We start from the raw sequence: 15156 nt of genomic DNA, 5'->3' as shown, positions 1-15156 counted from the left end.
CATTCATGGTATCTGTTTTCATTGGTTCAGCTCGCAGGCCCCTCAAAATGGCGTTCAGTAACCAATCAAACAATCACAGTACAAAGAGATTTAAAAAAGATTTAAAAAAATAAGCATATATACATATATATATATATATATATATATATATATATAAATATTTTCATAAATATTGAGAAAATCACAAAATGGTACAGGACTTTTCTATTCAGAATAACACTTTCTACCTTCCCTTAAAGGGTAATCCGCGAATTATCGGACACCCTGTATATAGAGATATATATCAAAATAACCGTATATATATAAAAGGATAAGCATATATATATATATATATATATATATATATATATACAGAGTGTCCGGCGTCAACCGCATCATCCGTCGTATGCAGATAGAGCAGATAAAAGAACTGAGAAGAAAAGTCCTGTACCATTTTTTTCTATAACGCTTAATAAAAAAGTTGTGCAGTTGACGCCGGACACTCTGTATATATACAGGATGTCCTGTAACTTTTGACACATCTGAAGTGTGAAGATAGATTGGGCCAAACTGAGTCGAAAAGTCCTGTACCATTTTTTTGTATAATGCCTAATAAAAGAGTTATTATTGAGTAAAGTCTGACCAATCATCGCCGATCTTTAGACAAGCGAACGTTGGTGAGCCGCGCGCCTGATAGTGTGCGTGAGTGTTCAGCTGTCCAGTGGTGCACCACTATCAGGCGCGCGGCTCACTGACATGTATCCGGCTAAAGATCGACGCTGATTAGCCAGATTTTACTCAATAATAACTTCTTTCTGAAGTTTGATAGAGGAAAATAGTACAAGACTTTCCGATTCAGTTTGGCTCAATCTACCTTCACATTTTGAGTGTATCAAAAGTTCGGGACACCCTGTATATATATATATATATATATATATATATATATATATATATATATATATACATAAAAAATAAGATGAAAATAATTAAGAAAATAATTACAAAAGAATGATTTAATAATAAAATTTTATTTAAATGCAGAATGCATAGCCATAATTTTACTATTATATTCTTTTTGTTTTAATTTACATGAGATGCGCATTCTATATACAATGAAACGTTTCATAATTTTAAACGGTAAATTATGACACGATTTTATAGGATACATTACAGTTTTCATTTTAGCCACGTAAAATGTAACGAAATTGCACAAAGTATTTTGTTTTAAGTAAAACAAATATTGACGAATAATAATTTCCATATTATAAAAGTATGTAAACGTTTCAGTGTTAACAAAAAACAATGTATTTTGGCGAAAGCACCGTAACTGAACAAGTTTTGCGTTTTTTTTATTTGCAACATAACATTTCGATTTCCAGCAGAATTTCAACATTCTCAGCATATCCTAGAACATTTAATTATACTTGTTATAATGTAACCTGCTATATTATATAAAAGATTCAATTCAATATTATTCAATTGAATATTGTTGTTTGGTTCAATATTAACGACTACATTATTTTTTACTTTTTCCTTTTTAAATATATTTAAAAAATGTCACCAACACTGTCTCCATCATCTTTGTCGTAATTAAATGTACATGGTATGTGATAAGATATTTTGATATTGCTAGAAGTTTTAAATATTCTGTTTAAATTGCAAAGCATTTAGAATTGGGTGCCTTATTCTTATTGACGAGAAAATATTTTCGAGACATCTTGCGTGAATCGATGCTTAAAACATACGAATATTTTCTTTCAGTTATCAGATACTTTGTCAATTCTATAATAGAAGTTGTGATAATCATTATGCCGCTTTGAACAGGTTAAATGTGGGTTTGTAACCAATTTTTATTTTTCTAAATAGTTCTACAATAGATTCAAAAAATGCAACATTATCATCGAATTGTTTTTCAGTTTCTTTATTGCTTATTGCTTTACTTAATGCAACTTTCGGTGTCCAAGCAGTTATTAAAGTAACCATTTAGAACAAACTTGAATAAATATTGCTGTTGTATTCAATTCCTGCCTACCTTTCTCTTCAGCATAAAAATGCATGGCACTACTAACATCTCGACTCAATATATTTTTTGCTTTATTTATTTTCATTCTGTTAAATGTACTTCAGGAAATGTCTTTTTTTGAAATCTTAGGTGTTAGTTTATTCTAGTAGCATTGAATTTTAAACGAAAATTTAACTTATTTTGAAATGGCAGTGATATAGAGTAAAATATTATCATCTTGCACTCTCTTGCACCGCATCGGAAATGTCGTTTGCGTACAAATATCATATGTGGCTAAAGGAATGCGTGATAATCATTAATAATAAAAGAAGGAAAATAAACGAAAAAAAATACTTGCAACACTAGCAATTCATGAATTACAAAAAAAAAAAAAAAAATTTATCATGAAAAGCGCTTTTGGATTGAACTAATATTTCAGGAACGTCATACTCATGGATTTTATTATGCAATTTTTCCGATCATGTCATTACATGAAAACCGCTTTAGAAATTACTTTCGCATGACGGCAATACAATTTCGAAGAATTACTTCTCAAGAATCAAATTCTTAATTGCTTCTCAAATCACTAAACAAACGGTGATTCGAAAGCCGATTTCTGCTGAAGAACGATTATCATTGACAATAAGGTTGGCCTCAAAAATTATTTAATTACATTATTTGTCAAATATTTACAATTTTCATTGTGCAGATTCTTGGCATCTGATGATTCCATGACTTCTATATCTTACCAATATCTCATTGGTTTGATTACTGTGAACAACATTATTGACGAAACATGTAATACTATATGGAGTAGTCTTCAAAAGAAAGTACTTCCCAGTAAACAATATGTTGTCAAAAAGAGCTCTTGAAGATCTCATATTTGAAAGCTGACATCCTCCAGCACTATCTAGAAGATAATATAATGATATCATATAGTTAACTAATGCGTCGATTTTAGACGAAATAAAGACATCATATAAATGATATCTTAAAGAAGTCTTGAATTTGACATCACAATGGATATCAAATATGCGATAAAATATAAATGATTTTCTATACAATTATAGAAAGTAATATATAATTATTTTTATATTTTATCATGAAATCTAAAAAAATACACGTACATGTTAAATATTCAATTTTATTCAATTCAATTTATAAAAAGTTATAACATTTTGTGTGTGTGTGTGTGTGTGTGTAGTCTACATTTCTACATATGTCTACATTTCTTATAAAATAAAAGCTGTGGTATCATAATAAAATATAAAAATTAAAATGTTTCATAATTTATATAAACAATACTAAAACAAATATTACTTTTAAATAAAATATTACTATTAAAATAAAAAAATATTATATTTTTGCATTTGTTTTATCACATTATGAAAAGTAGTTCTACAAACTTAATGTAGTTCTATATATTTAATATAAAAACCAAATAGAATAATAATAAATTTAAAAGATGCAAATTTTTTTAACTTTACGCAAGAAACAAATAGTATTTACTTAAAAAATGAAAAAAGTAATGAAAAACTAAATTCTTCATCCGTTTTCACATGTTATGTCTCATCTCTTTTTCATGTCGTTTTGTTGCTTGATTTATGTGGTTTCTAGCATGCTGTAACCAGCTTTTAATGATGGTTTGAATAGAATGCGAGGAAATATTTTTTCCATTGATAGTGAGGATTGTTCCTGAAAAATATGTTTAATACTAATAAATTTTAAATAAATAAAACAATATAAATAGCAAGTTATATAATATATTATAAATGTTTTATAATATATTATATTCCTTTTCTGATAATAATTTTACATAGTCATATTCTTTGGAAAAAATTATATTATATTTGAAAAATTTATCAAAAAAATGGTTATATATATATTTAAAAAAATTACAATTGCTTCTTAAACATTATAATATATAAAAAACATTGATGAGACTAGAAATCTGATATAAATTTATAGATAGAAATATGATATTTACCAAAGTAATAAAGATTAAAATATAATAATATAATACATTTAAAATATAAAATAATTATAATTGTACCAAAAATAATGCAAAAAAGATTTTATTTTTTAATATTTTATTATGTTGAAGTATATTTTTGAATATAATTGACATGTACTCGAAATAATAATTTCATTAAAAGCAATTTAAAAAAAATTTTTTTTTAATAATTTTGGAAAAAATATATAATGTCAAACTCTGAATTTCAAAATTAATATATATATATATATATATATATATATATATATATATATATAGTAACATAATTTAAAATCATACCGATAATGACGTTTACAAACTTCATTGACTTTGTCTCAATCGTATTTTTCTGTCCAATCCAAGATAGCTTATAGGTCAGTTCGTCAGTGGCCGTAAGTTTTAACGCATTTCTTACGTGCTGCTCTGGATTTTTTCCTCCCACAGTTTCGAATTAGTTTTTCCTGTAAAAAATGTATTAATTTTATAGTTTATTAATTATTCTATTATACTTCTTACATTATTATAATGTAATCATAATGTTACAATTCATAATTTCATATAGAAAATGATTTAGAAGTTCAATATACTATTTGTAAAACTAATGATTTGTATTTCTATAAACAGAAAAAAAATTACGAACAAATGTACAAAATGTATAAATATTCTATTTTTGCATACATTTTTTGCATCAAACTATTTATATTTTTACGAAACTTATGTGACAAGCAAATATTTACATATTGCAATGAAGCTATGGAATCTTCCATTATCAATTTCTTGAACTCCTGTAATCTTTCATGCGTTGCAATAGATAAATTTAAATTGATAGTATTGGTTTGTAAAGTATTTGGATTTACACTAAAAAGTAATTGTTCGATTGTAAACAGCATTTGTGTCATTTTGTGAATGCTGCTTCTGCAAGCTTCTATTATAGAAAAAAATAGAAAAAAATAACATTTTTAATATACAAATTATTTAAAATTTGATCGTAATCAAGAGACACGGTAGTGTCTCACGCCAAGTATAACGAAGCACCGTGTATCTATACGCGAGTCAGTCAGTTGCAAGTACCATACCCATAATTACGGTTCTCAGTAACAGCTGGGCCGATCGAATTTTTAATAGGCTTAATGGATAGCTTGAGTCTTAATTATATAAGGAAAATATCTTTATTTTTGTTCTATTTGATCTATAATCAGAGATATTATGATGCAAAATTCCATATGTGAAAATTTTGTTTAAGAAACATCCACGTCGTCATTATCATCAACAAATATATGTATATATATAATATAAAATGTCCATTTGTTGCTTTCGCCGAAAGATTGCGCTAGCATTGTTCTGAGTTATATTAGCAACGCTCTGCAATTAGCGATTGATTGATTGAAAAATTACTATGGTAACCGCATCTAAACTAAAGGTCTACATTTGTACAAGTCGGAATTGAATCTGACCATAATGCGTGTTCCTTTTTATTGGTCGAAACAAAGTTTAGAAAAACATGGCAGAATCAATAGAAATTGTTAGGAAAAACAATAATTTAAAAAGAAATGAAATAAAAAATTACAAATAATTTACATTTATTTAAATAAGAAAGTTACGAACAACTTGTATTTTTTTATAAATTCTTAAATTAAAGAATAAAAAATAATTGACTTAAATAACAATAATATAACTATATTTAATATAATATTCTAAGATAATAATATACGATATTATAAAAATATAAACTATATAATAAAAATTAAAATTTTAAAATTTTTTAATATTTAATTATAGAATGGCTATTGTTTTGCAATTGTATATTGATTTGGTTATTCGGCTTTGGTACAGACAATTTTTATTCTATATGAAATAATCGTCTCATAATTTTCAAATCTGATTCATGACAATTGTGAATAAGACTTGCATAAGAAATATTTTTTTATACACAATTTTTATACACAACATTTTTTTTTAACACAATTATAATTGCTTTACATTACACTCGTTCATGTATACAATATTGCCATGTTTTTCCAAAACTAATTAAGTGGCCAGATTCTATCTTTAATTAACAATTTGTATTACATTATACAGGGTGTCCGATAATTCGCGGATTACCCTTTAAGGGAAGGTAGAGGGTGTTATTCTGAATAGAAAAGTCCTGTACCATTTTGTGATTTTCTCAATATTTAAGAAAATATTAATTTTAAAAGATCAGCCAACGAAGTGCCGCGAAAAGCTCGCGGCGCGAAGATGCCTTCCACTGTCAATTGATACTCGATCCGCGGCAAAGCAATGGGAGGAGCAGTTTGCGAGCATGCTTCGCTATGGCAACCGAAAAAAATACACATATAATGCGCGCTCCGTTTTATGTATGTGATCTTTTCATTATGCATCTTCGCGCCGCGAGCTTTTCGCGGCACTTCGTTGGCTGATCTTTTAAAATTAATATTTTCTTAAATATTGAGAAAATCACAAAATGGTACAGGACTTTTCTATTCAGAATAACACCCTCTACCTTCCCTTAAAGGGTAATCCGCGAATTATCGGACACCCTGTATATATATGTTCACATCAGTGAATAAAAGTAAAACATTTTACTTCACTGATACATGTTTTAAACAAAATAAAGTTGTGAAGTTACTAAATGTCAATGTAATACAATTAAAATAAATGCGTGACTATTTTTGCAATATTTAACATTAAAAGAAAATTAAAAAAACATATAGATATAATTAAACAAATAATAGTTAGTCAAATTCCCTCAAGTAAAAATAATTTTCTATAAAAAAAAAAAAGTATAGATAATATGATATATAATATGATAAATATTTTATACATATATGTCAATTACGCAAAAAATAGATATATGTATAAACATTATGTACCCATATAATAACCATTTATGATTAATTATATTAATATATGACACTTGTACCTTTATGTATAATATTTGAATTGATATGAAAGTGATATGTAATGATATACTTGATCCGCACAATGTATATGTATAGATGACATTTTATTATAAATAAAGTTTGATTATTAAAATATATCAATAATTTATTATTTGATTTATTGACTCTTTGTAACATAATAAAACATTATCAACTAAAATAAAATTGTTATTCTTATTCTTAACTAGATTATTACTTTTGTATAACATTGACACAATTTCTTATTATATATGGAATAAAAATAATTCTAAGCTTGATATAAAATAATATCATATTTGTGAATTGTTTTATATGAATAGGAATTTTTTTAATTTTTAAAATAATTATTTGACTAATTTAAAAAAGATACATGTTAATTTATTTTGATATAAAAATCTAGAGTAACTTTTGTATAAAAAAAAACCCATATAATTACATAACTATTATTTTATATTTATATAACATTATTATTTCTGTACACTTGTGCTCATATAAAAAATTATACACATTACATATATAAAATTATAAAATTATTTTATAAATAAACATATATATCTCTATTCATTCGTGTTTGACTCTACACAATGCAATATATGATTTTTTGGTAGACAAATCATGCCATCCTACTGGACCCTTCTCACAATCAGCGCAAGCCAAGTACTTGACATTATCTACTGTGTGCGATACACCAATTTTCGAAGGTATATATATCTTCTACTAACCAGTAGTTCGAAATAACTTCTGACTGATTGTCTTTACCTTCTCCTTTGCTATGAATATAAGGTAACGCAAACTGCAAGAAATTTTTATATTATTATTTATTCATCTAATTGCAAATTATCTATTTATGGCAAATTTTCAAGAATGAATGTTTTGCACGAATAAAAAATTTATATAGAGTATATAATTCATATATAATAATAATGAATACAATTTTTAGATTACAATTGGCCTGCAAAATTAACAATATTAAAGCTACATAAATATTAAACTAAATTTAAAAAAATAAGTAAAAGAAATAATCAATAAGAAGTATGATTCTTTCAATATTGAAATGTTACTACGTTCACAGTATACATAATACTAACCTCCATATTTATTAACTTGGCAGTCCCAGCATTAAGCATTTTTGAAGGGCAGAATGTACAATAAATTTTCGTTTTATTCTCGCCTTTTCTGCGTCCTTTTTCGTCTCAATAATCGTTTCAATCATATTCGTTGACATTAGGTCCATTTTTTATAACTGGAATCTATTCTTTATAATTGAACCGAGTTAAACGCTGACGCTAAACTCTGCAGTAGTTGACTATTTCAGACCACTTCAGAGTTTATCTTTTTCTCTTCACATTGGAAGGGAGGTGCAGCTCAGTGGAAACTTGCCGCAAAAGGTGACGCGGTAGCCAATCAATTTACAACTTTTCCAATAGAGCAAAATATTGATTGGCTACCGCATCGCGTCATCTTTAGCCGCGCGCAAGCATTATTGTTCTGTCGTTCAGATCGTTCTGTGTGCGCTGTAACGTCCTGCCAATTTTAAAAACTATATTTTAGCTAGTAATTAAGTACTTTTATCCCTGCAAAATACCTATGGAATAATTATGTAATCCATTTGCTTTTATTTTAATTGTTAACTAATTTCATTAATCGCTTATCATTCTAGTTCCATATGGTTATTTAGCCTAAAAACCGAATATATTTTAATCCTTTTAATAATAATAATCGATGGCGCGAGGAATTGAGAATTCCTTAGATCGACGAATCAGGAAGCATTATTTAGAACTAGCTAGTTGTACAGCAGTGACTTTCTAGAACTAACCTGCTGATTACTTTAAGAACGGACTTGCGAGCGAGTTTCACACTCGATAATATCGATACTAATATCTAACTTTTAAGATTTTAATATTTAATCGTACAGACAAATATATATATAATAATTACTCACTCTTAAATTAAGGAGTAAATGCGCCGTACTTTATGGAATTATAAAACGTATATAATAATAATTTGTTGATTACGATTTGTTGACAATATTTATAATTATTTTATCCAAAACATCACATATAAAACTTTTAATACTATATTCAATACAATTATACTTTATAAATAATTAAAATTATATTAATTAAAACAGGTTATTATATAATGCGCGAATGCTTCCATAAAGAAATGATTTTAATAAAATTAATATGCTTTATTGTAGTATCGATTAAGCGACCATAAATATAAATTTAAGAGGCTTATATTCTATGGAATCATAAATTATATACATTACATGTAATACATATAAGTTATCTAAAATATCTATTTTTTTAAATTATAGAATGCCATAACTTTATATAAATTGCCAAATTATTATCAGAACTGAAATAAATAGAACAAATGATTCCATAAATTAGTAAGCATAAATATTAACTATATTATTAAGGATTTTATATTATAAAATATTAATTAAGCTGAAAAGAATGCGCATAAGAGGCCTCATATCAGTGAAACCTTATATTGCGAGCGATATCGCGATCGAACGGACTCGCGACGGCTACGACCACGAGCGCCGAAACTTAATAGGCAGATAAACATATCGATCGACAATTCTCAGAAGAATTGTTGTTAAAAATCTTTCTTCTCAGAAGTCCTCCACTGAATCATCCTAAGAATATTCCAGAGCGCAACGCGTGATCTGCACACGGCCCGAAGACCCTTTGTTGCGACAGTATATAAGCCGGCGATTTCGAACCTTCGGGGCATTCAATTAAGCGGCATTCAATTACGAGGTCTTCAAACATTCGAATCATTCATTCTTAGTTAACATTATTCATTACTAATTCATTACTATTTCGTACAAGTATTCGCTCCGTATTATTCGTTCATTGTTCGCGTACTATTCACTATACCATTTCGATTAATATAATTGTCGATTCAGTGTTAAGTTGTGTAAAACTAAGGAAATAATAAAAAACTTTGTGCATACGTCTATGTACTTTTATCCGGCCTACATCATCCACGACCGAGGTCTTAAAGGACGAGAGAAGGGCCTAACAGAGTACGACCAGAACTTGAACAGAAGGAAGGATTTTCCTGCCACATCACGGTAAGTACTTACAATTACTATAAATCCTCATCTTTCCATAAATATTAGAAACTTTATTTGAATTGACTGACAACCCCTAATATCATTTAATTACCTTTTCATCCTCTAAATAATAAGAAATCCCCTGTCAAGCATTAGCAAGTGGCTGACAGTTTCCAGTCAGTCAACTTTAATCTATTATCCTACTATTATTTAAAACACCTCCATAATATCAATACTAAGTAAGATTTATAAATTCCATGCAAAATATACACTACTGTTGTCATTTGAACCTGACTTAATCTTGCAACACTTTGCTCTTTTTCCCGAAAATCCATCGTTGCCGAGCTTATGGTGCCCCTGGCGACTCCCTCCCTTTTTTCTAAATTTTGACCTCGTTGCCGAGCGCTTATGGTGCCCCTGCGGACTCCCTCCTTTCTTTCTAAATTCTGAATATAATCCTTAAACCTTGTTGCCGAGCGTTTACGGTGCCCTGGCGACCTTCTCCTTTCTTTTTGAATTCTTTATATAACCCTTAAACCTAGTTGCCGAGCGCTGATCGAGGTGCCCTGGCGGCGTTTCCTATCAATTTAAAAACCTCCCACAAGAAATGACAACAGGAGATTAAATTGAAATCAAATTTATTATCTAATTTTCTGAACACAACCCAATCTTTGAACCTAGTTGCCGAGCGCTAATTACGGTGCCCTGGCGATATTACACATTCTCCCTAAAATTCCATCGTTACCGAGCGCTTATTACGGTGTCCCTGGCAACATTTGACCTCTTTTCTAAACCTTCTCTTTCTATCAGAAATTTAGAGTCATAATATAATTAAGTATTGATATTAAATAAAAGACCTTATTCCTTAGACAATTCTCATAATAAATTAATTTGATCTAACTAACTCTCTATTATTTAGTGTCCACAATTTATTAATTACTCTTAATTTCTATTATAATATTCCTTTCCGAATCTTAATTCTCTAACTCTTGTACTGTTTCTAATTAATATATACATATCTTAAGTAATAAGCCCCTTGCATATGGTGAACCCGCAATACAAGCGGGCTTGCCGTAAAAAACGGAACCATAGATCCGGCATAAAGAAACGCGTCAAATGCATTTCTAATCTATCTCAGTTTAAACATTTTACTAATAAATCAAAACTTCGTATAATATCTTGTAAAAGAGTTTTTTTCTCTCTAGCCGTTATAAATCGCCTGAAATCCTCTCATAGATTTCATAGAGACATTCAAAAACATTCACGAATAAAACTTCATAATAAAATCAACTTAACTAATAACGGTCCCTATCTAATAAGTGATCTTACTGGCCTATTTACGTATACGCCAGAGTTTATATTACTAAACCAATTATATCAAAATATAATACATGTTAAGGAAAGTTCAACATAATTTAACAATTCCTTCTCGTGATCTAAGCTCCCAATTAAAATATCAATTAACTAAAAATCATTTGAACATAGATGAATATATTAGATATTTAGACACATAATCGATATATTTCTTTTATTATAATATTAAAATTCTATTCTTTAAATCTGATTAACCTTCGAATTACATATACTTAGTTGCGTCCATATCCCTAAAATACCTAGTGAAACTTCCTAGTAACCAACTAGTTCCGCGCCTACATCATTCCCCTAGATCCACTAGATTAGTCCTAGCTCTCGGCGTCCCTGGGGTATAGCCGGTGAAAGCAGGTTGCCTCATAAAAGTAGAGAGCAATCTTTTCTCACTAACTGAGGTATAGAAGCAAAAAGCGCCGCTGAGACGTAACACCTGATTAACCTTCGAATTACAGATACCTAGTTGCGTCCATATCCCTAAAATACCTAGTGAACTTCCTAGTAACCAACTAGTTCCGCGCCTACATCATTCCCCTAGATCCACTAGATTAGTCCTAGCTCTCGGCGTCCCTGGGGTATAGCCGGTGAAAGCAGGTTGCCCCATAAAAGTAGAGAGCAATCTTTTTCTCACTAAAGCGGGGAGCACACTCTTTTCCATAAGCGCATAATCATAAGTATAAGGAAATTGATTGGTACATTTCGTTAGGCATATGTTGTGGACCAATCAATTTCCTTATACTTATGGTTATGCGCTTATGCAAAAGTGTGTGTTCCCCGCTTAACTGAGGTATAGAGAGAGAAAGAACGTCGCTGTGACGTAAAGCGGGGAGCACACACTTTTGCATAAGCGCATAACCATAAACATAAAGAAATTGATTGGTCCACAAATGTATGCATAAGAAAATGAACCAATCAATTTCCTTATGCTTATTGTTATGCGCTTATGCAAAAGTGTGTGCTCCCCGCTCCCTGCTCCCGGCCAGCTGATCACTAGTCTCTTCTGTCGATTCTTAAAGATTTATTTTGAGATAAATATCGACGAGTATTATTGAAACAATTATTGAGACAAAGAAGAACGCAGAACACAATAACAAAAGCAAAATCTATTGCATATTTTGCCCTTCTGAAATTGTCAGAGAGAAATTAATAAATATGGAGGTGAGTATTGTATATATTGGAAGTGTGTATAGTGACATTTCAATATTGAAAGAATTATATATGATTATTTGATTGAATTATTATGTTTTTTTCCTCGAATGAAAAGTATCCGAAGTGGATTGAAACACTTGATATCAATACAATTTTGTTATATAGTAAATTGTTTTCACATTATGAATTATTTACTACATAATTTCTAATTGGCCTTTTTTTATTCTATTAATATTATTTGAGACTTTTTTTAAATAATTTTATTATTTTTACTGTATTTCATAAATGAATCAATAATACAGAAAGATAAAACCAAGATAGAGATTGTACACAATGTTACAAAAAATATTTGTTAATAAAAATTAAACAAAGAGAGTAAGATGTAAAGAATTTTTTTTAAATTAGTAATACAGAAAAATTCAATCAGTATTTCACACTCACAGACAAAATCACGACGTGCATCACTGAAGCATAGTGCTTTAATACCATCTGTGAAAAGAAGAACTAAAGTCTTAGCTAAACCAATTACACCACTGCAAGAAGCCAGAATGAGATTACATGTCAGTACAGTGCTTAAGTCAGTTGCCTTGTAGAAAAGAACAATTTAATGACATTTATACATTTTTAGAAAGTAAATTAATGGATAATAGTGGAGGGTAAGTTTGTTTTAATAAATATCTTTTAACATTTATTTTTATTTATTAAGACTAAAATATTGTGCACAAATATTAATTGCAGATGTATCTATATAAGTGGCGTCCCAGGTACAGGTAAAACTGCTACTGTAAATGAAATTATAAAATGAAAGATTTATAAAATAGAATTATAAAATTTAAAGAGATCGGTGGAAAAGGGCAAATTAAACAGTTTTGAATTTGTTGAAATTAATGGAATGAAATTATCTGACCTCAGACAAGCTTATGTTCAGATTCTAAAGCAATTAATTGGAAAAGTTTTAACATGGAAACAAGCATATAATGCATTAGAAAAGAAATTCAATAGCAATGCTAAGAGACCAATGACATTGTTATTTGTCGATGAGGTATACATACATATATTGTTTATATCTTTATTTTAAATTTGCATCAATTTATGTTGTTATTTTTATTATTTAATTTATTATTTAATTGCATTAATTTTCAATTTTTTATTTGGATTTTATAGCTTGATTTATTATGTACAAAACGACAAGATGTGATATATAATTTATTAGATTGGCCTGCTAAAGCTTTTGCACGATTAATAGTCATTACTATTGCAAATACTATGGATCTTCCAGAAAGAGTTTTAATGGGTAGAGTCACATCACGATTAGGTCTTACTTGAGTAACTTTTCAACCATACAATCATAAGCAATTGCAAGAAATAGTATTGACTAGACTTAAAGATGTAAATATTTTCAAAAATGAAGCTTTACAATTAATTGCACAGTAAGCATTATATTCAAATTCTATTTAATTTTTTTATGTCTTTATTTATTTGTAAATATTTTCTTGTGTTCAATTCTTGATTAATGACTTTGCCTCAATATTTTTTTCTTCATCTCAAGGAATAAAGTTTTTTAAACAGCTCTAAATGTTTATAGACTACTTTTTTACTTACAAAAAGTTATTAATAGAATAAAATATGATTAAACATTTTAATTAACAATATCTTTTTATTAATATTTATTTTTTATGTATATTAGGAAAGTATCTGCTGAAGGTATCGAGTGACGCTCGCCGTGCTTTGGACATTTGTCGGCAGAAATTACCGAAACACGCAACGGTGTTACAGTAACCATAAATGACGTAAACAAAGCTTTGTCGGAGATGATAACAAATCCAAAGGTTCAAGCAATAAGACATGGTTCGAAATTTGAACAAGTATTTTTGCAAGCCGTATGCTCAGAAGTTACACGAATCGATGTTGAAGAAGTTTGTTTCATAAATGTTTACAAACAATTTGAATTTTTATGTTCCTTTAATGGTTTGTATATAGATAATTAATGCTAAAAAATAATATAAAAAAAATGATATAAAAAAATTTTGCTTTTTTTATAATTATCTTTTTTTTTTAAGTTATGAAACACCCAATATTACACAAATGCTTGATATTTGCACAAAATTAGATGATTACAGATTGTTAATATATGAATACTCAGGTAGTAATATACACCAAAAGATTCTATTAAATGTATCAAAAGATGATATACATTATGCAATTACAAAATATTGATCTCGATTGAAGAGATAAAATAGACCATAAGATTTAGATTAATTCTAATTTATTATTTTATTATATAGGATGTATGTGCACGTTCTCACGAATTACAATAATATTATTTTATATTTTAATTATTGAATTTATAATTTAAATATTTCTGTAATACTGTAGTGTAAACCAATCAGGATAAAATATAAATAGGATTTTTGATAAAGGTTGACTTATATTTTTATTTTACATATATCACGTCGCGGCAGAATCTAGTGAATAAATATATGTGTGTATGTATATATTCAGAGTTATTATATACATTGAACTATACTACAGCTATTAGGTAGCAGCAAATCTATTATTGGAAAAATTACACAACTCAAGTTCATAGTTGAACATTCCCTCTCATTCATATAAATAGTCTGTCACATATCTGTATCCTGTATTCTGTATTCTGCATTATAATATCATGTAAGTA

At 28.4% G+C, this 15156-nt stretch overlaps 1 protein-coding gene and 1 pseudogene across 1 annotated transcript; one reads left to right on the top strand and one right to left on the bottom strand.

Annotated features, from left to right (window-relative positions):
* Positions 1-7253: 7253 nt before the first annotated feature.
* On the bottom strand, positions 7254-8165 carry LOC126854522 (guanine nucleotide exchange factor MSS4 homolog). The gene is given in 4 exon segments (XM_050601373.1): positions 7254-7586; positions 7588-7688; positions 7984-8067; positions 8070-8165. Coding segments are annotated over 4 exon segments (375 nt in total). The 5' UTR covers positions 8130-8165; the 3' UTR covers positions 7254-7456.
* Positions 8166-12155: 3990 nt separating this feature from the next.
* On the top strand, positions 12156-14901 carry LOC126854524 (origin recognition complex subunit 1-like; annotated as a pseudogene).
* The last annotated feature ends 255 nt before the right edge of the window (positions 14902-15156 follow it).

The sequence above is a fragment of the Cataglyphis hispanica genome, chromosome 14 (genome assembly GCF_021464435.1).
Source record: "Cataglyphis hispanica isolate Lineage 1 chromosome 14, ULB_Chis1_1.0, whole genome shotgun sequence".
Lineage (NCBI taxonomy): Eukaryota > Metazoa > Arthropoda > Insecta > Hymenoptera > Formicidae > Cataglyphis > Cataglyphis hispanica.
Note: the sequence above shows the minus strand (reverse complement) of the source record. Positions and strands in the feature narration are given on the sequence as shown.